Raw genomic sequence first — 26,046 nt, 5'->3', positions numbered from 1 at the left:
CTTATTTCACTTAACATAATACACTCTAGCTCCACCTACTTCATTGCAAATGGCAAGATTTCATTCTTTTTCTTGGCTGAGTAATATTCTGGTGTGTGTGAGAGTGTGTGTGTGTGTGTGTGTGTGTGTGTGTGTGTGTATCACATCTTCTTTATCATCAGATGATGGACACTTGTGTTCTCTCCATAATTTGGCTATTGTGGATAATGCTGCCATAAACATTGGGGTGCATGTCTCCCTTTCAATCAGTATTTGTGTATCCTTTGGGTAAACACCCAGTCCAGCAATTGCTGGGTCATAGAGTAGCTCTATTTTTAACTTTTTGAGGAACCTCCGTCCTGTTTCCAGAGTGGCTGCACCGGCGTTTGCATGAGGAGGTCATGTAATGTGTATTGGATGGCACTCAACGGAGGGAATAAATGTACATTTGTCACCTGGAGTGATGGGGCCAGTGCTTCTCCACAATGCCTTTTTGCTTGTCCTGAAGCTTACACACCCCTCCAAGATCCAGCTTGTTAATGGCAACACCACAGTGCCACGCTCCTGTAAACATCTTCAGCAAAACTTGTTGGAAAAGATGGGCTCCTTAGAGAATGCGGCCCAGGGGCAATCTGCATTTTCATTAAATAAGAATACTTGCTCTTATTTTTGAGTGGCCTACCTTAGGCCAACCACGACCCTAGGCACATAACATGGGACATATTTCAGCTGCACGAACAGCTGAAAATACAAATCAAGTCTGTCTGACTTCAAATTTCTGCTCTTTCTCCTTTACGAATGACTGTATCTACATCAAGGACACACTTCTGGACCAGATACAAGAAAGAAAAGATATTTGTGGAACATTCACAAACCCTCATAGACAACCAATAACCCTCAGAAGACATTGTGGGGGAAGTAACTCAGAATTTATACTTTTGTCTTAATATTCTGTAGATAAAGCAAGAATTTAGGCTCATGGTGGGCACATCCGCTATGGCGACCGAAGGCCTCAGGGGGTTGGTACCAAGCCTGTCTGTGCTCAGGCTTCTGTGAGCAGCTTGTGAGGAAGTTCCAGTAGTGCAGACACAAAGTAAACCAGTGGAGAATTAAGGAACATTATCTGGTTGTTTTCTCTCTATAGAGTGTTATGAAAATTTCATCCCCAAGTCTAAGGAAGCAGAATGTAGATTTCTAGAAAACACGGATGAGATGAAGTCAAAGTATTATTTATACAAACACAAACTCACAGCAACTCTTCCTGAATGTAGCTGTATTAGGTTTCTTACAGATAATGGAGTTTGAGACACAGATGTTTTTTTCTTCCATTATAAGAAAGCATTTCAGGGAGCTCGCTTTCTACATTGCCTGTCTTATACACTTGCAACTTAACTTTAACCTGATCGGGGAGTGGCGAGAGGCATGTGAATTGCCAAATGAAATCTTGTTGTAGTCTGAAGAAGGAGTGAGAGAGAACATGAATCCACCACCTTTGTTTCTGAGCATGCTGAGAAGACATTTCCTCGGATCTTTCCAAAGCCCCAGATTGTCCATGGTTGCTTGATCAGTGAATTGTCAAAGCAAACTTCCATCTACCAGTCCTCCAATCTTAGATCCAATAAAATTATTTCAAAAGAATAGAGTCGTCTGGTGAACTGATCTGAGAAAAATCTACTACCAATAATTGGAAACAACATAAGGGCTAAAAGGGCAAACACCGACGAAGAATCAAAAATTAGATAAGACGAACATTAATGGTAACCTTGAGTGTCAAGAGTAAAGTCCCATGTTGGTACTGTAAAATATAGGCAGTTGGAATTCAGTGCAAAAAAAACCAATTAAGTAACATCTCACTATGACACTCAGATCCTTCAACACTGAGTTTCCAGCTCATTTTCTACTACCGCTTCTCCTCTATAGTCTGCATTCCAACCGGACTCTTAATGCCATGGGGTGGCTTCATGTCTTCTTGGCATGGCGGGTGCTTAAACTGCCCTCTGTGCCACTGTCCACTTTTACCACCTCCTTGACTTGTGATTCGTGCTGTTTGTGCGTCTGCCCCAACCCAGTGAGGTCCGGCCAAACAGGAGTCCCGTAATGAACTCCCCAGCACGCTCCTCTGAGGCTCCTCTCCCTGTTTCAGTATAAAAAGGCTGTGCCTGTGCCCCTCTTGCTTTGAACTCAGAGCTCACGTTCTGCCGAAGAAATCTTCACAAAAATCCTCCCTCCATCTACCCTGTGTGGTGCCATCTACCCAGTTCTTAGTTAACCTGTTTTGAAATTTTGGCATTGTCCTCTGGCAACTCCCACTGAAATTGTACATCTATTTCGTCTTAGTGCCTCCTTCAAAACTTTAAATTTCACATCCTGTTATTCGGTGTTTTCTAGTTCACGAGCGTGCAGTTAGGTGATACTCTAAATACCTTAATTCTGAGCATTGTTACAATCATCTTTTTTTTTGACTTGGATATAGCTGCAACTGGAATTCTTCATTTTTACACTTTGTGGGGTTTTTTTGCTCTTTAGAATTTATGAATTTTAGTGTTTATTTATGATATTGGGATGTAATGCTCAAATCCTTGGAGTCACGATGTTGCGAACAGACAGATCCACCTGGAAAATTTTCTAGTATCTTTTGGGTGGGTCTTATATGTAAGATATAAAACATTCTCAAGAAATAAATAAGATTAGTCATTGAGCCCTATAAAGAAAACCATTGTTTTCTCTTTTAAAAAGGCCACCATGATTTGCTATGAAATGTGATCATGATAATAATAGTAGCAGACCAAACCAAGAGAGAACAAAAAATACACATCCATGGGAAGGTTAACCTCATTAATCCTTTTTAAAATGTTTACTCTGTGAAATGTTTTGAGATACGGTGTTGTCTACACACACGATTCTAGTGTATGTTCTGAAGACTATTATGATTCTGAAGGCTGAACCAGCTTCCGTAATAACTACAAATATCCGGGGAACGCACAGCTAAAAAAAAGAGCAACCTTGTACCCCCAAGAGGTCAAGTCCTCGTGGCCTGTGAGGATGATAAATAGACTGGAGATATTAGGATTGAAGAAGAGCTGTCCTATGTAATTACACCAAAAAGGCATGTCCGATGTGGTGCAAAACAGCACTTCTCATTTTCTGAGAGACTACGTAATTTCTGTATTTGGTTTGTTTGCTTATTGTCAGTTTCTCCCACTAAAATGAGTTCCATGAACGTAGGGCGATTCTGTTTTGTCTTCTGTTGTATGTTCAATGCCTGGCACCTAGTTCATGAAAGGTTGATCTAGTCAATGAGCTAAGGAGAAAGGGTGGAAGGCAGATTTTTGACTCAACACACAGACTTTTGTAATGATGTGTACTATGTGCAGGCTGGGCCAGTAAGTGGTGCCTTCTCTAGAACTACAGCTGGATCCAGATGACCGTTGGGCGGGAACATTTTGGGGGATGACACAGTGGGGGGTGTTTGGCCACTAAGTTCATTTCTACCCTTAGGGTTCAGAAGATGGGCCTTTTGCCAAAGACTTGACAATGGAGAGAACCCAAGATGATGACATTGTATTGTGAATGACGATAGCTACTTGAACTTGGGGTATGAAAGATTAGGAGTCAGAGATGGCATTGCTACTCCCAGCTTCAGTATTTAGGTGCCACTGAAAGGAAAAACTGAAGTTCAATAGAAATGCTGGTTTGTGGGCAAACTTCAAGCAATGGTCATAAATTCTGAGTTTAATGTGTTAGTGGATCACACAGGAGACATCCAGAAGGTGATTATGTTCAGGCAGAGATGGAGCTCAGGAGAGGCTGAGGTATGTCATCCCTATTTATTAGAAAAATCCACACCCCTCTCTCCAGGAAGGTATCTGAAAATGTTGCTTAAAAGATGCCACAGGGGATGCCTGGGTGGCTGAGTGGGTTAAGCATCTGCCTTTGGCTCAGGTCATGATTCCAGGGTCCTGGAATCAAGTTCCACATTGGGCTCCCTGCTCAGCGGGGAGCTTGCTTCTCCCTCTACCTGCCTCTCTCTCTCTCTCTGACAAATAAATAAAATCTTTTTAAAAAAAGATGCCATAGATGAGTAGATCATTTAGCTATACAATTTCATATAATTATGTAGAATATAGATATTATCGTTTCTTTTCACAGATGAGAAAATAGAAGCCCAGAGTGACTTTAGTGCTTCTCAGGGACACAGGTCTAACTTGAATCTCTGTCTTTGAGCATGAAGCTATTTCTTCAGTGTTTTGCTTCAGGGAACTGAGAGTCACCAAAATGAGACTCCTTACTGTGGGACAGACTAGCAGCTTGCTCGCTGGCAGTGAGACTGTCCACTGCTTGTCCTTGACTCAGCCCACACCCCTTCCCCAATTCCAGTTCCAGTGCTTACCACCTGCTACCAAGAAGCCTCACCATAAAACTGTGAGTTAACGATGATTGCCTCCACCAAACTTTCTTGGCTGGGCTGGTGCCACGTGCTCCCCAGCACAAGGCTATCACAGCATTGGGCTCTTCTTCCCCTCCCCTAGTGATGATGTTCAGCGTGAGAGCAGCTAACAGGTAGACAAGTGCAATGGCTGGGATAGAGCAGCTAACAGGTAGTCAAGTGCAATGGCTTGGGATCGGGGAGAAAATGAGCTCAACAGGGAACCATGAATAAGTTGTTAAAGCTAAGTGGAAATGAGAAGCCGAGGGAATTTGGAGAGGCAGCTGAAGAAGGCGTTGGGGAGCACTGAGAAGATATGGGGTGAACTCAGTGAGAAGACAGTTTCAGGAGAGCATTTGTCCAGTGGCAGCATTACAGCACCTTTTTGTACCCTGGATTTACTTCAGTGGGCAAAGAAGGGAGGGGTTACCGAAATGCTGGGGGAGCCAATGAACTAGGAGTGTTTTCTGTAAAAGTAATTTCCTGTCTCATAGGGCTGACAACAGCACCTGCTATACTTTCACAACGTTTTGTGTGAAAGCTAAGTTTTATTTGCCATACAGGAAAGGCTGGCCAGTAACTGCCCAGCACCCACAGGAGGTAGAGATTGGGTCAATTTTTACTTAACAGGACTGTGCCTTGCATTGGAAAGCTGAAGGAAAATAGATTCAAGGGTTGTGGCTTTTTTTGGTTTTCACTTGGCATTTTTGGAACCATAATTCAGCCCTACTGGATTAGGGCATGTTCTATCAAACTAAAATCAAAAGCTGTCCTATGGGGAAAGTCTCACTGTTATAGCTGAAAGAGGTGACAGCCACATTACTGCCATCAAAAATAATTTATTAACTCTGTGCAAAATACTCGGATAGGCACCAAATCCCAGGGGCTTCCCGTTTCAATGCATCCTCTGTTCTCTGCAGTCTTCTCCGCGTACTGTTCGGCTCTCCACCTGTGAATAAAATGGATACCTTGAAAACTTCATCTATGTGGGGCCTGTAACATTACAAAAGAACGCTGGTTCCTGCATCGGTGCCAATCTTACAGAGCTGTATCAGGAGGCCGTCATCCTCAACTTATTCTCCGAGCTTGTAAATAAAAACATCTTTCCAGTTTCCACTTTAGACCAGGAAATCTGGGGAGAGTTGACAAGCAAGGTTCTGCACCATCAGCATAAACCACGCTGATGCTGGCTCTCTAACCCTTTCTTTCTTCCTCGCCCAGTTCCCCGGACTCCCGGGCAGGTCCCACACTGCACCTGAGATACAGCTCCTCTCTACCCAAGGTAAGAAACCAGCGACACTATTTTGGATACCAACCCAAATCCTTCTAAATTTTACCTCTCACCATCAGTTGTCATGTGACAGGTGTACCTGTGCTTTCATCTACATTGAAAGGCAATACTTCGTATTTTGAGGTAAGGGATCCTCAATCAACTTGGAGATATCTGCCAGGTGTGATTGCACAAAGGTCGTCTGCCTCACTGGCACGTCTGCCTCACTGGCATCTCTCTGATGAACTCGGAGGAAAGGTGGCTCTCCATCCAGCAGCACCCGCCATCAGGCTGGGGAGAGCACAGACACCCTCCCACGCGCACAGGCCCAGCTCCCTCGCCCCGCAGCGTCAGTCTGACCCCGCCGGATCCGTTCGGGAGACGGGCTCACGATCGGCCGGGAGCTGCTTTTGCCACACACTTCCAAGTGGGGGTTTGCTTGGATCATTTATTTCTCTTGTGCACATTAAGAAACCACCATTAGGTGTTGGTGGGAGGCGCCACTCAGCCTGAAGCCCAGCCCGTCCGCGGCGGCTCCGCGCACACCGCACCCGCCCGGCTGCCAGAGCTCGCCAGGAGCCACCTCCGGCCCGAGGTCCGCGTCGCCTGGGATCCCCGACGCGGTCTCCCGCTTCACCTCCCCAAGCGTGACCCGGCAGCGGCTCCGGGGACTGATTTCGATTCCTCTGCGGCTTGTAGGGTTTCCTCCGCGGCGGGTCCGACAGCACCCGCCGCGGACGCCCCGTGCGCCCCCGGCCCCGGGCTCGCGGCGGCGACGGCGCAGCTCGCTGGAGTTTGACTCTCGGGCGGCGGCGGCGGCGGCGCGGAGTCGCAGGCGGCGGGAGAGAGGCGAGCCCGGCCGCTCGCCCTCCGCGCTGCGCTCGGATTGGTCTCTCCCAGAGAGTGCTGGCCGAGGGTTGGCTGCGGGCCGGCTGAAGAACAGGTGCACCGTGCCGCCCGGGCTCGCGGAGCAGCCGCCGAAGAACGCGGCGCGCGGGGCCGGGCGAACGGCGGCGGCGGCGGCCAGGTCTGCCCCCTGTGTCGGAATGCGGCTCTCCGGCGCCCGGTATCCCGCGGCCAGCCGGCTCAGCCCTTGAACGCGGCTCGAGGCCCAGCGGCGGCGCGGGCGGGCGCCTGGGGGAGCGGGCCGGGCGCGGCGCCCCGAGGATGCCGGCGCGGCTGGAGCGCTTGCAGGCGGCGGGCAGCGGCGGCAGCGGCAGTGGCAGCAGCAGTAGCGGCAGCGGCGGCAGCAGCAGTAGCAACAGCAGCAGCAGCAGCAGGCGCGGGGCCCCGGCGCGCAGGAGGCCGCTTGGCGGGCTGCAGACGCGCCCAGCCGCTCCCTGACCGGCCGGCGGCGCCGGGGGCCCGTCTCGCCCCTCTTCCGCGCTCCTCGCCGCCCCCTCCCCGGCCCGCGTCCCCTCCCCCGCTCCTCTCCTCCCCGCCCGCCGCCCGCCTCTCGGGGGGAGGGGCGTGGGGGCAGGGAGCCGATTTGCATGCGGCCGCCGCGGCCGCTGCCTGCGCCCGAACCCGCCGCCGCCGCCGCCGGAGCCCGCGCCCGCGCCCGGCCCGCGCGGCCCCATGCCTCTGGCGCGGCCCTCGGGGGGGCGAAGGTGAAGACCGGCTCCTAGGATGAGTGAAGGTGCGGCCGCTGCCTCGCCACCTGGAGCCGCTTCGGCAGCCGCCGCCTCGGCCGAGGAGGGCACCGCGGCGGCTGCGGCGGCGGCAGCGGCGGGCGGGGGCCCGGACGGCGGCGGCGAAGGGGCGGCCGAGCCCCCCCGGGAGTTACGCTGTAGCGACTGCATCGTGTGGAACCGGCAGCAGACGTGGCTGTGCGTGGTGCCTCTGTTCATCGGCTTCATCGGCCTGGGGCTCAGCCTCATGCTCCTCAAATGGATCGTGGTGGGCTCCGTCAAGGAATACGTGCCCACCGACCTGGTGGACTCCAAGGGGATGGGCCAGGACCCCTTCTTCCTCTCCAAGCCCAGCTCCTTCCCCAAGGCCATGGAGACCACCACCACGACCACTTCTACTGCGTCCCCCGCTACCCCCTCCGCCGGCGGTGCCGCCTCTTCCAGGACGCCCAACAGGATTAGCACCCGCCTGACGACCATCACGCGGGCGCCCACTCGCTTTCCCGGGCACCGGGTGCCCATCCGGGCCAGCCCGCGCTCCACCACCGCACGGAACACTGCGGCCCCCCCGACGGTCCTATCCACCACAGCCCCCTTCTTCAGTAGCAGCACGCCGGGCTCCCGACCCCCGGTGCCAGGAACCCCCAGTACCCAGGCAATGCCCTCCTGGCCCACTGCGGCATACGCTACCTCCTCCTACCTTCATGATTCTACTCCGTCCTGGACCCTGTCACCCTTTCAGGATGCTGCCACCACCTCTTCCTCCTCCTCGTCTTCCTCCTCCTCTCCTACCACCACGCCAGAAACTAGCACCAGCCCCAAATTTCGTAAGTATACACCGGGTCTGAACTCTGATTTACTACTGAGTTTCCGTTTTGCCCTCCTGCTGTCTTTTCCCCTCCGCCGCCTGTCTTCTAGCACCCTCCACCCCTCACCCCATTCCAGGTTTGGAGCACTGAATGAGATAGTTAAACTGGCCGCAAGGGAGGAAAAAGGTGCGGGTCTGTCAGGGTCCGTGTGCGGGGTGGGGGCGGGGGGCGGTAGCAAGCGGAGGGAGATTGTCAAGCTCCACCCGGCCTACTTCAGTGGGTCCCAAACGCGAACAGATCTCCTAACTCCCTTCAAAGGGTTAACGCGAGCGCGATCTCTGCTCACTGCAGACCTGCTGGCGAGCTCCGGGATCCGGCTCCTATTGAGAGCTGGGGAGGGAGGGAGGGCCTTCCCAAAAGCACTGAGCCCTTTCCCCGCCGGTGGGAAGGAGTGAAAGAAAAGCACATGCAAATTGACCGATGATAAACCACAAAGGGAAGTTCTGTCCATGTGGGGGTGTGTGTGGGGGTGTGTGTGTGGGGGATAATTTGATGGAAATGTTGGTAGAATGAAGCTGTAGACTTAGAGCAGCCCTGACCCGGGCAGGGACCAGGAAGGGTTAATTAGAAGCCATTGGGGGAGGTAGGGCAAGGAGGCGATCCTTGGCTAAGGGCTAAATGGATCCCCCCCCGTCCCCCAGCCTGCCCAGGGCCCTTCCGGGGTGTAGAGATTGATTCTGTGGCTCCCAGAGTGAGTTAAGTAGGGGGAAATAGGAAGGGAGCCTGCCGAGCTACCGCCTCTAGGGTCCTGACGGAGGAGGAGTTTTTTCAGCTCTGTCAAGCGTTTGCTTTTGTTCCTTTCCCAAAGGTGGGGTGTGAAACCTCATCTCCCCTCCCTCTGTGCCTGAAAAATATAAGGGGAATTGGACCGAGTTCTCTGCACTCAAGGGGGAGAACGTCCAACCCCTTTGAAACAGGTCACTCTGTGGATGTAGCCTCTTCAGCCTGGGCGCTCTTGCTGCCAGCACTGGCCAGTTTACCCCAAGAGTGATCGCTTCCTCTGTATTTGTATAGGACGTGTATATTTTCTGTATATCTTTACAAATGTTTTGTGTGACTAATTGACCTCCCACCCCACCCCCCACCTTGCTCTTATTCTAAGGAAATGTTGGGAAGCTTCTCAAAATGACTATTGATCAGGATATGGGAAACAGTTTGCAACCTGTGAAGGTTATTTAGGACAAACCCCCAGCCTGCCAGTTCAAGTTCTGTGCAAGCCTGTTCTCCGAAAACTGTCTTTACATTGTATTTCTGCTTTGAGCTATAACACCTGAAGAGGAAGAGAGGAGGTCTCATCATTGACTCTTCAGTAGGAATACCTGGCTTGCTTTCAGTCATCTGGCAATTTTTCATTTCTCTGACCTGTGGTCTTATTATCCTGGGTGTTGTTTAACCCTTGAAACTTAAAAAAAAAAAAAAAAAAGGATTTAGTGCATTTGTGGGTGAAGTCCAAGAGAGAAATTTCTTAATGCCCTGACTGATGTTTGGGGGGAAAAAAATAAAGATAAATTGGGAGTCTGGGAGAAGAGGGAAGGAATCTGTCACAACCCAGAATGGCAGTCACACCGGTAACTTGCTGCTTCCCTCTCCTTTGGCTGAAGCAGTCATTTTTGTGAGCACATTTTCTCAGGAGGTATTTCGAGGCTTCTCTCAACACATGTAGCTTGAGTTTTGTGGAGGGTAGAGGATGTGCAAGTGTATGAATGGATATGTTCAGTGGTTTGAAAATATATATGTGTCTATCCTGAAGACCATAGATTTTTATTTTTCGACGCAATTGACACGAATAATGGAGTGTGGGTGTACTTCTCAACTGTATATTTGTGTGTGTGTGTATGTGGGGGGTCTTATACATGGGGGGATATTTCATGTTCTTTCTCAATTGATTTCTTGAGTTCCATTCCGGAGGTCTTTAAAGAAAAGCCCAAGGTAATTATTTCTACCTCTCCACGCTCCTTTTCTACATTCTGTAGAAGGGAATGGCAGCCTGTTTAATAAGTAATGATTATTGACAAGGCTCTCAGCCCCAAGGAAAAGGGGTGGGGGAGAATCTGTAAATGGTGTCAGTGTTCACTTAGACATATAAGCAGCATTTGTTTTATGTGTATCTGAGGTCCAGCTCTTGCTTTTTTTTAAACCTTCAACAAGGAGTTGAATTAAGGGATAAAACACAAGTATGCAAATCCAATCGAAACTGACCTGGTTCGCATATATCAACAAGGGAAATTTTAATGAAAGAAAAATTATGCAGTTTCCATAAAAGATGAATTTAAATAGTGAGGTTATATGGTAATTTAAAGAAAAGATAGTTTAATTTTTTTTTTTGGGGTCCAAGATTGCAGGATGATTAACAAAAGGATATAAAGATTTCATTTGAGGGATTATTAGCACTGCTACTGTGGACTGAAGAATGGCCTGAATATCTTGCATTTTATTTTTCACTTGTTTGGATTATGTTACTGAAGTTCCCAGGAGAGCAATTCCCCTTTTTCCTAGTTCCTACCGTCAGACTTAAGTAGATTTTTTTTTGTTTTGTTTTCTTCTTTCTCTCTTTCTTTGTCTTTTTTCTTTTTCTTCTTTTTTTAATGAAAGTCATGAATTATGTGGTAGCACCTGAGGACAGCTAAGGATGAGGCTCTGTTTTTTCAAGACTAAGTCACTAATTCCTTCATGGCCAGGGTCTTTGCTCTTGAATTGAACATCTCAGGGCTTAGAGAATGAACGTCTTTGTGTTTGTCTAAGGTCAGTCAGAAGGCTCTTGTCTGTAAAGGCGGCACAGCTCGATGGAGGAAAAGAAGCTGGTTCACTCTTGAAGAAACACACTTGCTGATGGGTACTAGGCAAAACAAAAGCTATTTTTGTTATGCGGGAGGCTCAGTTTAGAAGACTCTTTCTAATTTTCTGTTGGATTAAAGACAAAGAAAGATGGAATTTAAAAGGCACAAGGAGGGGAAGAGCTTGAAGTTGGCTGTTCTCTTGTCCTCTTCCAACCTTTAGACCCTGAGCTGGACCAAAACTTTCTTCCACATTACCGGGATCTCTTGGGTTCCCAATTAGCTGCCCAAGACTTGCTTTAGCTTCAGATGTTTTAGAAGCAAATGTCTTGAACGTATTGCCACCAGATTATTTCACCAAAGACCTCTTTGAAGCATCTTGCCTCTGAGAGTGTAGATTATTCACAGATTTTTCAAGAGAAAGGAAGATTTACTATAGACAGGAGAGTGATTTTGACCAGTTTACAAAGAGCCTTTTACAGCACATTGAATTGTATTTTCAGACTTGAAACTTACATGTAGGGTGTTGACAGTGCCAGTCTGAATTGTTACTTAGCCAGAAGCCCTGTTTTAACAGTTCAAAGTTCAGACTCATTGGCTAAATTCAGAAACTGAAGACAAGAGAAAGAGCCACTTTCAATTGGTTAGTTTTAGGGCCCTATTTGGAAAGTATATATTTAATTACAGTAAGTAAGATCACAAATCTCAAATAGTGTATTTAGTGAAGAGGTAAATCGAATGTATCATTGATGTATAAACATGGTATGGGGGTGATTTTATTATAACCAAGGCTATTTAATTAAAACTTGACCTAGTCATACCCGTTGTGATTTTGAAGACAGCCTTTGATAACACTGAGTATATTCTTTTCTTTTTTTAAATTTTATTTTAATTAAATCCAATTAATTAACATACAGCATATTATTAGTTTCGGAGGTAGAGTTCAGTGATTCATCAGTTGCACATAACACCCAGTGCTCATCACATCCCATGCCCTCCTTAATGCCCATTACCCTGTTACCCCATCCTCCCACCCAGCACTGAGTGTTTTCCTGTGTTCTTTTCAAAAGATTTCAGTCTTTCAGTAAGAGTACTCTTAGTTGTTTTATAGCACCTTAAATATAATTTGTTTAAATAAAGTTACTTCTCTATATTGTCCTCTCTTTACATGAATCGCAGCCTTCAAAGGAATTCTAGCATAGCAGGTACCAACCCCACCAAAGTGAGAGGATTCAGGGCTCGAGGTCAATAGTTCTCATGAAATTCAACTGAAAGCTTTTTAATGAGCACATGTTACACCCTGAGTATGTTTTGATTTCCTTGGCCTTAATACAGGATTGTGAGACTTTTCTGCTTCAATCAATTATACTGTGTGTTTTGCTCTTTAGACACTTACGTCTTACTTCATCCTCACACACACACACACAAACCAAAGGGCAGGGGCAGGTGTGGGCATAGAACTGGCAAGGCTCTTCCTAGAGCCATTTTTAGTTTGGTCTTGGTGCATGAAGACAGTGTAAGTCCCCCCCGCCCCCTTCCCGTGACTGAGATAAGGGATTGGCAATACTGTTGCTAATTGAGATGACCTTTTGCAGGTTGATTTGTGAATCCAGCCACCTATTGTATTTGTGCTTCTATTTCCTGGATAGCCTTTTTAAACACAGTGTTGATCCATTCACCAGTCAGAAGGGGAAAAAAACCCAAACCCAACAAACAGACAGTAGAAGCTGGTTTGTGGGAACTTCTGTTCCTTTTCTAAGTCCAGACTGGGCCATGAGCAAGAGTGCAGGTGCAGTGTGACTCAGTGGCAGCTCAGGAGGTCTGCGGTGCAGGGGAGCAAGCTCTCTCTTCCCTTGGGAATGCTCCCCCAGCTCTTCTCTGCACAGCACAATGAGAAGAAGGTTGATTTCCAGCTTGCTTCTTTTGTAGAAATTCTTTCCTCATAACCTCTCATATCCAGTGCCAAGCATATCTCGATATTCTATCTGGGATGTTGAAAATGGAACATGAAAGTTGGCGCTGAAATATATAAGAGCAAGGGAAGAGCCATAAATCTAAGTCTGTAAAAGGCATTTGAATTACTTGTGAATAGAACTGAAATTCATTTTTTTCCCCCTTTGAATCTGTTTTTATCCTCAGACTTTTGTGTTGGGCGAAGCAGAACTGTACTGGGTTGACAAATACCACTGAGACATTTGGAGATCCTAGACATTTTTCTTGTCTACACCTAGAAAAGGGTTTCCTCCAGAGCCATATACATATTGAAAGGGGTGGGGGAACAGACTCAGTTTAAAGCTTTCTAATATCAGGATGAAAACGTACCTAAATAGGTGTTTTCCATTTGGGCAATTATTCATGAACGTCTTAGGAAAGATACTTAGTTTGATTTTCCATCTTTACCACTGTTTCATTGGGACGTCTTGTATTCCTGTTGAATAGTGGCTCTTGTGGCTATTCCTTATAGACTTTTGATTTTTTTTTTAACCTTTCTTAGTTTATAGTGTAAGCAGTAGTCTTTCAGATTTTTCCTAGATAGTCTTAACATCTCCTTGTCATTTCAAGTTGTTATAAAGTCAACCCTTTTGGTAAGACGATGTTAGACTACATTGATGTAGAAAGTTGAGAAAACAGATCCTACCCATTTGTGCAATTGAGTTATTAAACTGTCTTGGTGCTTTATTTTTTATATGAAAAAAAATTTTAAGGATTCCGAAAACTTGGCCAAAGCCTAGTGGCCATGTATTCTCCCACCTAGGTGGGCATAAAAATTTTGATAGGATTTATTGTGTGATTCCACAAAACAGTACTACATCTGAACGTAAGCTATTATGTCTTTTCATATAGTTGTGTTGTCTTCATAATACATGTCATGTTTCACTATTTTAATTCATTTTAATGAATATTTATTAAACATCAGTTTGGGGCATTGCAATGCTGGTAGTTAATTGGTTAGGTTAAGAAGTCTATAAAAGTAATAGTTTACAAAGCAGACAATTAAAATAAAGCTTTCTCCCATATCTCGATATGGGGCCAAGGCTTTTTCTTCAGTATGTGTCTATAACTTGGGCTTAGCATGTTTTTCTTTTCCTTGCTTTTCTTTTCTTTTTTCATAAACCATACCTCTAAATACGTCTTTCGTCCTTAAAGACCCTGGTGAAGGAATCTGAACCAGATTCTTCATAGATACTGTACTATGTCCCCTGCCCTAGTATCTTTTATCGTTTTCTTGCACATATAATTCAAAGTAATTTTATTTTATTTTTTGGTCACCATTTGGAGTGTCTTCAAAGCATTCAACTATGTTTTAATAGAAACTACAATTATCTTTCATTTCCACAATCACATATCAGTGGCGTACATCAAATTTAACTAAATTACATAATTACAGTAAGAGCACCGGGCATACACAAGTTTGTTACCCTGGCTGAGTGTTGGTAAGCACACCACTCAAAAGTTGGTCACAGTGGTGTGGGTGCTTCTTTGAGCTTGGCCTGGTGGCTGTGACATTGTCACATCCTTTGGGCCTGACAGTGTTCATCACTCTGGAGGGGAGGTGACAGTCAGCTGGCTTAGTGGAGCCAGGTTAAGAAAGTGACTCTTTTAGTAGTCAGTTATGACTACTTTTCGGGATTTTTGTGGGAGGGTGACGAAGATTTGCATTAAAAACAAAACAAAAAAAAACCCCCAAAAAGACTCTCCTAAAACCTGTAGCCTTAAATCCTGTGATAACTGTGCAGCCTCAAAGAACCATTTTAATCTCTCTGAACTGTAACGTCCTCCTCTGGGATAATGAGGGTCATGGTAATTACCTGCCTCGTATACCGCTCATACAAGAGCTGGTAAGCTGCAAACACACTTTACTGTTTTTGTGTCAAGAGAAATGGGAAGTGGATAGACTAGGTATTTTCCTCCAAGAGCACATCAGGCTGTTGAATTCAGTTGAAATATGGGAGCTAGTTTGCTACCTAGCTTGAGGGATCTTTTATCACAATGAGAGATTATTGTTCTTGTATGCCCTTGGATCTTTCCCGTGCTCCTCTCGGATACGCTGGCACACACAGTGGAATATGGTGTGGAAATCTACCTCAAATCACCTTGGAAATTTAGTCCGCTCCACAAACTGGGGCCTACCATTTCTCATCCTTTGCTTGGCCCACACTTTTTTAAAGCTTATCTTGGACATACATTTATCAAAGAGAGGAACCGAAGTTTTGGGGAAAAATGAGTGAGATCGTTGAATGATCTGGAAACCTGAAATCTACAGAAATCTTCAGATTCTTGATGAAAGAAACAATGCCCTATGCTTTGCTTTCGTTCCATTCCCACACTGTCTTACTGTCACTGACTATTTGGAGTTTGGAGAGAACTTTAGTAACAGTAGGCAGTCTCTGCATTGCATTCTGTTCCCCTCTTTATTTAGAAGTTACTGTGATTTAGGTCCCAGAAGATTGATAAGTGGCTCGTATCCATCAAATAGCTCTTTTAGATGGATACCTTTGCACGTTGGGGAACTTCCCATTAGCATTTTGAAAACATCTTGGCCTGTGTTTGTTGGAAGCCTAATCCTGATTTATATTTCAAAGTATTACTTTTTTGTTATAAGCCTTTAGTTTTCAAGATAGGTTGGTGATTGGGGCGCCTGGGTGGCTCAATCGTTAAGCGTCTGCCTTAGGCTCAGGGCGTGATCCTGGAGTCCTGGGATCAAGCCCCACATCAGGCTCCTCCGCTGGGAGCCTGCTTCTTCCTGTCCCACTCCCCCTGCTTGTGTTCCCTCTCTCGCTGGCTGTCTCTCTCTCTGTCAAATAAATAAATAAAATCTTTATTAAAAAAAAAAAGATAGGTTGGTGATTGTACATAAGTCCTAGATTGCCATTCCCAGGCAAAAAAGAGACGAGTCAGAAATAAGCCTGCAGACTGAATTGAGAATTAAATTTAATAATAGAAGTTTAGGAGCTTCCAATGATAAGATTTTTCTCTTTGAGGCCTTTTCTTAGAAGTGATAGTGTGTATCATGGCTGCAATATAGGTTGTAAGAGCATTAGGAAACAAAAAGACCGTCTGGACCTATGCAACTACTTTAGCATGAGTACATTATAGCCAGGGCTATGAGAATAGAATTTTTATGCTAAATATTTGATAGGAATTCCTGAACATAGAGCCTGCCTCTTAAGATACCCTTCCCGTGACGACGTGTGATCCTAGTCATGATCTTCCCGTGAATTGCCAGGGCGTTAGAACTTAGTACTAAGAGAAAAATCACACTGTCATCATCATTTTAGGATCAGACTCTGTTGTTGTCTGTGCCATGAGTGCTACTTTTAGAAATGTGGGAGAATTCTTCACAGAATCTCAGTCTTGGAATGGGTTTGAGAATTTAGGTAATAACAGTGAGAGCTGCCGCTTGTCGGGTTTTACTGTGTGCCGGGAGGGCTAGCACTTTATGTATTTATTGCCTTATTTATTGTCTTATTGATTGATTGAAACAAGGACTCAAAGACCATCATCGAGGCCAGTAGCCCAGGTATGATGATCTCAGTCATGCGGCTAATCGAGGTCAGCTTAGAATGGTTCTATAATTTGCCAAGGACATGCTAAATGGCATAGTTTGAAGGATCAGGAAGGTTGAAAGATCATTTTCCAGGTAATCTCTCCCCACCCCAGATCCTAATCCATTGATAAGAGTGTGGCCATATCTTTGTACATGGCCTCTTTCAATCCCATTAGCTCAGGGACAGTGGCATTTGCTGTCATAAACTCCATAAATGGCACATCTGCCTTGTACCTGTTTTTTGCTCTGGTAAAGGGAGCCTTTTAAACCAGAGAAATTGTCCTGGTTTTCAGGCCAAGGAGAAATTTAGGTGATGTTTCAACAAAAGAGAAAGAATGTGTTCTTTAAACTGGTATTCCTTGATCTGCTAACTCTGTTTTCTCCAGTGGCTGCTTGTAGGTGGTTCAGTAGACCAATGACAGAGGACAGTTAGAGACTGTCTCTCTGCTCCCTAAAATCCAGCCAGAATTGTCGTCTTTGCCCATTCCAAACTTGCTTTTGATTACAGTCGTTACTGCATCGTATGCTGAGATTGACCCATTGGAAATGTATCAGGGAGCATTTGGAATCATAACCTTGGAGTCCTACAGACACCCAAATACCAACCCGACCAAATAAAGGTTGGGTGTTGCACCATATGCAGTGTCTCCTGCAGAGCATCTGAATTCCCACTTGGAACCATACTACAAGGTCCCCACCACTGACTAGCCAATAATCCTAAGAAGAGTAACATTGGTGAGACCCTGCTAGTCTGCCAGGAATACCCCACATTGGTCTCAGTCATTGCTTACTTCTTTGACATTTATGTCTAGTAAGGGTCCCTAAGGGAAAAAAAAACATTCTGTTGGTCAAAGTCAAAGATGATTGGGATTTCTACTTCTGCGAACTCATGAAAAGAGAATGGGAATCAGTCAAATGCAAGATTGGGTTATTACAGTCTTTGAGTAGCCATGCAGAAGGATAGGAGCACTGTAATGTCAGGAAGCCTGTCTCGTCAAAATCCCCGTAAGACTGTGAGTGAATCACATAGACTAAGAATGACAGCTGTACTCATCGAGAAGAGGGGAAGGGGGACTGCTTACCCAAATTTATTGTTAAACAAAAGTTTTTGTTGGCATGATGGCAAGATCTAGACTCCAGGGATAAAAAGTGATAATGGGGTGCAGAAATGTTTATATTAAACACTATCTTCACCTAATTCTGTTTAACTGACTTTTCAGTATGAGACTGTTTCTGGATTAAAAAACTGACAAATGTCCCCGCTGCGCGTGGGGACAGGGGTCCAGTTCAAAGAGCCCTTAGTCCCGGGAAACGGGGCGTGGCCAGAAAGGGGGCCGCCCCCCTCGCCCATCCCATGGTGCGCGTTCATGAGGAACCTGGTACTAAACCATTTGTAGATGACCTGCTTCTGGGTGGGGGATTTGGTAGGTAGAAGAGCAGCTCCCTCGCTGGGATCTATTGAAAGTCAGCCCTCCAAGCAAGGGTTTGTAAAAGATCAAAACAAAACAAAAACAAATTAAAAAATAAAAGAATGAAAAACTGACAAATGCCCCTTCATGCTGAATAGCTCCAGTTGCTCTAGGGTTTCAGCCTTCACCAAAGGAGAGGTGTGTTTACCAAGTATTAGTTGTATCTAAATCTATTTATGCCTGTTGTTACTGTAATTAGGTAATATATTCAAATAGGATGCAAACCAATGAATTAATTGTGGTTTCTATTAGAACTAAATTGATTACTTTGGATATACTCTATAAAGATAAATCACTTGAAAAAATGCTTGTTGAAGAAGTTGTGGGCAAGTTTAAGGGGGAGAATATTTATATATCCATAAGAAATCTGCCCTCGGACTGTTTTACCTGTGGCTTTGTCATTCCACAGTAAATAAGCTGAAACTGAAACATTGCAGTGTATATCTTGGGTGTGGTTTTTCACGAGGAAGGTAACAGAAATTTAGTCAGTGAAAAGCCTTGAATTCTACAGCCCAATATCTGCTAGGTGAATGTGCATTTATGTGCCTTAGGTTAAAATCAAACAAATAGTAAACAAAATGAATTTTACTTGGCCCATGTGATAGATTTACAAAGCTGCTAAATTGTATGTTTAATAATTTTAAGTATACTGGAAAGTGTTTAGTGTATAATTTTGTAAAAGTTTGGGTAGAAAATTGTATAAAGTGCCAATTATATTAAGCTGTGCAGATTAGTAGATGAATTTAATATATATAGTAACTGTATTCAAAGGAAATAAACTAAATTGTTAATGGTGGTGATTTCTGGAATGTGGAATGGGAATGCTGTTTAATTTATTGTATTTTGCTGTATTTTCTGTTTTATTTAATGGTCACAATTATCTCTCTAGTTAGAAGTTATTAAATTTTTGAAAAAGCAGAGAATAAGCTCCATGAATCAGTTCAGTTATTAGTCTTGGTTCCGTGAAGTTGTTTTTTTTTTTTTTTTCTTCAGTCCAAAATATTTGTGTCCTGATTGGTAGTGTCAGCATTAAAGTGTTGGCTGAGTTGGGTTCCTGCTGTGAAATGCAGATGTGTAGAAATATAAATGCATTTCATTTGCTCGTGGGAAATAATGCCTTATTGAAGGCAGAGTATCTTACCCTGGGCCTTTGATCATTAGCCTTGACCTTATAAGGATAAAGAAGATGGAAGTTTAATGAGTTACTTAATGGCTCTTCAGTTTGCAAATGTTGGGCAGTCTTTAGTAGTGTTGCTTGGGATGGACAGAGTCAGTAGGTGTCAATGAGTTGTGTGTATGATAACCAGTTATCTGGTCTATTTTAAGGATCACATGAAAGCAGAAGGTAAAGGCTAGTTTGAAGTGAGGGGTCCTAGAAGGGAAGGAAGGCGGAGGTCAAATGAGAACAGGTGGGATGACCAGTTCACTTTCTAGATACTGTCAGCCTCTCATAGAATCACCAGATATTAATTCTCATACTAAAGTTAGGTGGTTGGACTACAGATAGATACATTCCATAGGCCAGTGGAAAGTAGTGACTTGTAGAGAACATAGTTCTTTGGTAATGAATTGTGCTCAAAATCTTATAGGATAGCTCACAAATACATTGGTGAGCAGAAAGAATCAGAACAAAGTATGATTCTGTTGATACAATGTTGTACGTTAGAGGTCAAGATAGTGATTATCTTTGGGGAAGCGGCAGGTAGTGAATGGAGAGACCCGTGATATGAGGCTTTAAGATATTGATAATTTTATGCTTCTTGATCTGGGTGCTGATAACATGGGCCAGTTCTGTTGGTCAAAATTCATCAAGCTCAAGACAAACGTAAAAATATAAAAGAAATGTTTCGGCGCATTCCTTTGGCCTTCACTACATGCTACCAGGGTGGTGGTCTGAGTTTCCGGATTTTTCCACTTATAGACACCTGGATCTTAATGCTGAGTGTGTGTTGTTCATGCCCCGCAGTCTAGCAGGTGCCAAGAGGGTCTTCCTGGCTTCAGCAGCTGCTTTTGTTCCCGGCTTAGTGAGACTCCTTGCAAGATACCCACGCTCCTTTTCAACTTAAGCCTTTCTGAGTGGGTACTTGTGTTTATATTACATAAAATTTCCTTTCCCCCATATCTGGAGTGTTTCTGTTGCAGCATGAGCTATCACACTTTTCACACATCTTCTACCTGTAAAACCGTACTTGTGTCCTAATAGTGACTTTATCGCAGCTGGGCAGCATTTGAGTGCACAATCCACAAGAAAGAATTCACCATCTGCTACTATGGTTTTGTTGAGAAGACCAGAATGTGTGTACCAGAGAATGATGAAGCACCGAAGTGTGTGATTCCAACTGAAAAGTGTATGAGGCCATTTCAGAAAGCAGTGATGAGAGCAGACATAGGTGATTTCAGGGGAGAATTTGTTTAGGCAGAGAAATGGAGAATTGAGGGCACGATAGGGAAAGGGCATTAACAGAGGTAGAAGTGTGCATGCACACCCTTGCATGGGAACCAGGGAGGGGTCTGGCCCGATGGGCAGAGAGGGTCTATCTTGGAATTAATGAGGCAGCCTCCTCTTTTCCTTAGGACAAAGCCTGATTAGGGAGGGAGGGTTTGGGAAGACATGGCTAGGCTGCTGTGGAAAACAGTAGTCAGGGTTGGTGCGAGCAATTGGCACAGTATTCTGGTGTTTTGAGAAGATGCAAGGGCTTCAGGATGACTTGGAGGGAGGAATAAGCAGCAAATTCTAAAGATTCTCCAAGGCTAATTTGTCCCAAAGCATTTAAAGATATGGTCTGTGATTTGTGCTGAATATATTTAAGTATTGACTTCATTCCAGTACCTCTTCAAAGTGCTGCAAGAAGCAAAAGAATTGGTATGTTTAAATATGTTTAGTTTTTTGCATAGTCATGTCAACACAGCCCTAGATTTAACCCAAAATAGTAGCTTTTGAATATCTAGAAATCTCCAAGGAGAATAACCAGCAGAAAGTCTTGACTTTTGTCAAATGAACCAGTGACTGCCTTTAGAATTTCCGGAAGTGAAAGTTACTTTATGAATTGATCGCCACATCACCCTTCTGGTTCCATCGAGGTCCTCTTTCCAGAAGCTACTCAGCACCTTTTGGGATTGAATGCTGACATTGCATGCATTCAAAAGGCAGTGGCAGACGGTTGATTCCCTGTCTGCGCTCATTGCACGGTGAGGGAAGAGAAGGGATACCCCGCTGCTTCGGAAACCAGGAGGATGGTTCTGTGTGAGATGACGCTCTCACTCGGCCTGCCAGAGAGCTCCTCTTGTCTGCAAGAGCCACATCCCTTCTTTCACGTATCCACAGCTGAAATGACTGTGTCGCCCACTTTGTTCACCATAAAGAGGCTTCAGATTAGAATCACATTCATCACTCTTGCCAGCTTACTTGGTTGCTCATTGTTACCAGATAGAGGGGCTATAACACCATGTAAGCGTGAATGTTAAATTAGAATTAATAGCCAACGGTGTCTCTCCTCCTCTATTTTTCACCGATCAGATAATTTTCACTGATGTCAACCTTTATAATAAGTCAGCTGACACATACTAGTGTTATTTACTTGGAATACTTTCAGTGTATCTCTTCTTTTTTTAAATTTTTTGATGGAGATAAAGGTGCCGTTTGCAGTTACTTGTTTGGGTCTTTGTGTATTTGATCAGAAGCTATTTTTGAAAGGAAGGCAGCAACACTGTAGATGGGATCTTAACAAAGTCAGCGTCAAATCTGCGTTTCCCCTTCACTTGGTGTTGTAAGCTTCTGAGCGACCTTCTGTGGGAGCACGCTGGTGCCCATCTTTCATCATGAGCTGCTCCGAGTAATTTATGGTAAATAATGAAATGCTGTTTCCTACAATGCACTGCAAAAGGCTGAGTGTTGTAAAAGTCTAAAGAGCTCTATTACTTCTAAATGACTAGATAACACAAAAATGTTAACCCCAAGGAAGAGGTCCAGTAGACCATACGACTTGTGAAGCACCGTCTTCCTGTCCGATGCCTTCTGATCGGCTTTCTGCACTTGAGCTCTGCAGGGACCGCCTGGTGTCCGAACAGTTAGTTACCTTCCAGAATGACAGGGAGAGGTTATAGACACTTTCAGGCAGTTGGGAGGACCAGGAGCAGTAGTGGTTCATTTATTTGGCGTGGGGGAAGGAGAAACTTGCAAAATTTGTTTTCTATTTGAAACCCATAATGAATTTTTTGCAGTGCTCTTACCAAGGGTAAGGCCCTCATGATACAAGAATGATGCGGTGACAAATGCCTCATTTGAGCACTGATGTTGAACAGAAGTTTTATCAGGACAAAGGGTTTATAGATGCCTGACATGTTTTCAGAATTAACTCTTATCATGATATTTGCATTCTCTTTCTCTTATCCACATATACAGCAATACATATCAAACATGGATGTAATTTGCAACTCTCTCGGCTCCCTTATACTCCACAGTATATTAGTACAAGTGCTAAATGTTGGTCACAGTGAATATGTATGTTCTCATCCTGGGTGCTGTAAAGTAGCTACACATGTAAGTGTTAGGTTTAAAGACCTTGACTGCCAGGTACAGGAAGCCTTTATGTACTATGCTCCCATTGTGAAAATTGAATTAAATTGCCAGTCTGTGAGCTCTTTATCCTGACAGGAGAGCCTCTTTGTAAGCAAACCATAGAGAAGGGTGATTTTTGGCCACCAGTACGTTCCAGCTCAAACCCTTTGCTGAAGTTTGACACTGAATTTTCTTACATTTCCCAGACCATGATTACTTTGCCAAATGAAATCATTCGTTTCCTCTACCAGAACTGCTTTTTTTTTTTTCTCCAGATAGCAGCTACAAGGTATGAAATAAGTTGCATAAAAATAAATTACACATGCTGCATTTTGGGAAGAGAACCCTTAGCTGATCCATCAATTTCTTTTCAGGGCTGTGCTGGGAAGTCTACTCTAATCTTCAGTTATCAGTGATAGGCAATCATTTGAACCTTGGGATCTTCCCAAAATAGAGATGCTTTTGTGCCAGGAAAATCAGGCTGTTTGGATGTTCGAGAATATTTTTGCTTTTGATGAAGAAGGGTTGTTGCCATGTGCCATGGGAGAGACAGATTCAAAGAAGTACAGCTCTTCCCAGAAGCTTGTTTGAAGAAGAGTCTATGTGGCTCCGCTTCCAGACTGTCTACCTAAGGTTTGGGGTGGGCACCAGTGTGGTATTAGTGATACAGCCCACTTCAGATATCTGAGTAAGGACTCCGAATCTTCTGGATATTAGCCAGGCTTTTTAAAAAAATTTTTTTATTATTACTTTTTTTATCTCTGTATGTCTGGTCTACCACTTCCTCTCTGATACTCTGCCATTTTGTAAACTGTGAGCAAAAGAATCCTATGAACAGGAGGTGATTGCCATGGAGACAGGGAGAGGCCGGAGAGTCTTACCTCAGGGAAGTGTATGTTCCTTTGCTTAATCTTGTTAATTGTTACATTTGTTTTTTTCTTTGCTTCCAAGGAAAATTAGAGGTAGGATAATTAGAAGAGTGGTTTTAAAAGGGAGAAAAGTAATTAGGGCCCAGTGGGAAGGCCATGGACCTTGTTTGGGGATGTAGGCCCCGTTCTGACACTCGGTCACGGAGACCTCAGGGTAGACTATTCACTCAGTCTCTGAAATTGTGGCTTTTTTCTGTAAGTAAGGATGTTGGACGAGACATTCCCTGAGGCCAAGTTCTTATTTTGAGATTAAAATCTTAGTGGAACTTTTGAGTTATTATTCTGGTGGCTCTCTCCCCCTCCCCCTTTCCTCTCTTTCTCTGTTTATTGGCCCCACTGACCCTGGTTTTTTTCAATAGTATACTTTTGGTGGTATATTTTGCATTTCAGCATTTATTAATACCAGTGTTTTAGTGTGCTTTATAGGTGGGACATGGTTATGTCCTTAAGTCTGGTGAACTTTGCTTGTTGACAACTTTCAGAAAGGGAATTTCTTATCCTTCCCCTGACAGATGTAGAGGTTGGTAGCCCCCTGTAGGTCTGTGATTGTGATGCATACACATGAAAGTAAATAGATTCCAAAGACAGAGGTATGAGGAGGCTGGGAGGAATTACTGACACACACACAATATTTCATTTGGAAGTATTAATAGATTCTTCTAGTTCTAGATATAACCATAATATCTTTCTCCCTTAAATAGAGTTCCTACTTGCCGAATTTTACAGAATGTTACAAGAAGAACAGAAGACTAAGAAACAGTATCACTAAGGCATTATGTGTCTTAATGTAAGGCGTTATTTCCTGGCATGTTTGTTGGCACAAGGATTTTGATATCAGAGTGTGGTTCTGTCCATTGATTGGAACACAGCTCTGAGCCAGAGTGACATTTAACTCAAACTCAAAGTGGCTAGTGTTAATGTTTTATCTTCTTTTTGGAGTGCCTTCCTCCTTATTATTATATAAAGCATGTTCACTATAGAAAATTGAAAAACATAAGCAAGAAGGAAAATAAAGGTCAACTGTAGTTCTGTTACCTAGAGATAATTAGTGTTATCTTTCTGTTGAATATTAACCCAATTCTTTGCTCCATGAATATGAATTTTTTTACAAAAATGAAATTATACACACTCTAATTTAGCTATCCTTTTGCACTTTGTATTAAAATATTTCTATGATAGAATGCTTAAACCCTGTTTTTAATGATGCTGTGCTGAAGTATATTGACATACTAAAATACTTAGGTGAGCTTCTCACCTGTTGAGAATTTAGTTTGTTCCAGTTTGGTCATTTATAAAATAAAATTCTGCCCCCCAAGTCCACAATATGGAATGGAAACTTTTGGCCAACATATATATACAAAAAACCTTACCTTTTTTTTTTTAATCCCGATTCCTAATTCTCATTCAAAAGAGATTGAACAGTTCACATTTTTGGGGAGCCTGAGTGGCTTAGACGGTTAAGCATCGACTCTTGATTTCTGCCTAGGTCATGATCTCAGGGTCATGAGATCGAGCCCCGTGTTGGGCTCCACACCGGGCATGAGCCTGGTTAAGATTCTCTTTCCCTCTCCCTGGGCCCCTCCCCACCTCTCTCAAAACAACAACAACAACAACAACAACAAACCCCCACAAAAAACCAAACCAAACCAAATCAAACCAAAAAACAAAACCGAAAAACAAAAAAACAAAGAATGCCCATTCCTTCCATAACTCCCACCCCATAGGTGTTACATATCATTAACAATAAATCAACAAACAAAAATGTTTTGCCAGTGTTAAAACAGTATCTTGTTGGTGTTCTGTCTTGTATTTCTCTAGTTACAAGAGAGAGTGAACACTGTTAGGTAGTTATTGAAACGGAGGTTGTGGGGAAGTGTGTGAGTCTTTCCTCACCGCATGCGCTGTATGGCCAGAGGCCTGTCTGCATCACCCATGACTTCATCTCAGCCAGAGACGCTGTAAGGAGAAGCTGAGGGCTAGAAGTACGAAAGCTGTCCAGCGTCATTTAATAACAGGGTTTTTTGGTGTCTGGGTTTTTTGTTTTTTGTTTTTTTTTTGCCTTAAACCCAGAAATAGTATGGCAGATAGAAGATGGGTCACGGTCACAAGGAATGAACAAATAAGGAGTAAGGTGCAACTATGCTTGACCAAGTGACCTCAGGGGATAGAGCATTTTGGGTTATTTGACGTCAGTAAAACCACAGTGCTCAATGTTAACCTACACTTCCGTAGCTAGTTAAGATTCTACTAGAAAACACACACCTGAACACACACATACAAACATAGTAAGATTTCCTGAAAGTTCCGAGGGCTTAAATTGCAGCTTTCTCTGTGAGTATCGATGATGCCCAGGGACTACCTCAACTCCTTGGTCTCTGACCTTTCTGGAATCTTCTCAGCGTGCTGTTCAGTAATGTTTCCCTTCCACTCTTCTGCTCTGTGGTGTGGCTGTCGAGCTGGAGAGGAGGCTCGGCTTCCAGGGACGAGCGGTGTATGCTGCTGTCCACCTGGGTCCTGTGACAGCCGCTGTCTCCAGCTGCTGTGAGGCTACTGCTGTTGACGCTAATAAGTGCCATGGAAACCCAGTGAGCTC

General features: G+C 44.3%; 1 protein-coding gene across 4 annotated transcripts in view; it reads left to right on the top strand.

Annotated features, from left to right (window-relative positions):
- Positions 1 to 7,304: 7,304 nt before the first annotated feature.
- NRG3 (neuregulin 3) overlaps positions 7,305 to 26,046 on the top strand; it is a 1,003,086-nt gene continuing 984,344 nt past the window's right edge. For all 4 annotated transcript variants that reach the window (XM_040623882.1, XM_040623881.1, XM_040623879.1 and 1 more), the window contains exon 1: positions 7,305 to 8,133. In XM_040623882.1, the coding sequence (XP_040479816.1) occupies positions 7,305 to 8,133 (829 nt within the window). The remainder of the gene's footprint in view (positions 8,134 to 26,046) is intronic.

The sequence above is a fragment of the Ursus maritimus genome, unplaced genomic scaffold (genome assembly GCF_017311325.1).
Source record: "Ursus maritimus isolate PB19 unplaced genomic scaffold, ASM1731132v1 scaffold_7, whole genome shotgun sequence".
Taxonomy (NCBI): Eukaryota; Metazoa; Chordata; class Mammalia; order Carnivora; family Ursidae; genus Ursus; species Ursus maritimus.
Note: the sequence above shows the minus strand (reverse complement) of the source record. Positions and strands in the feature narration are given on the sequence as shown.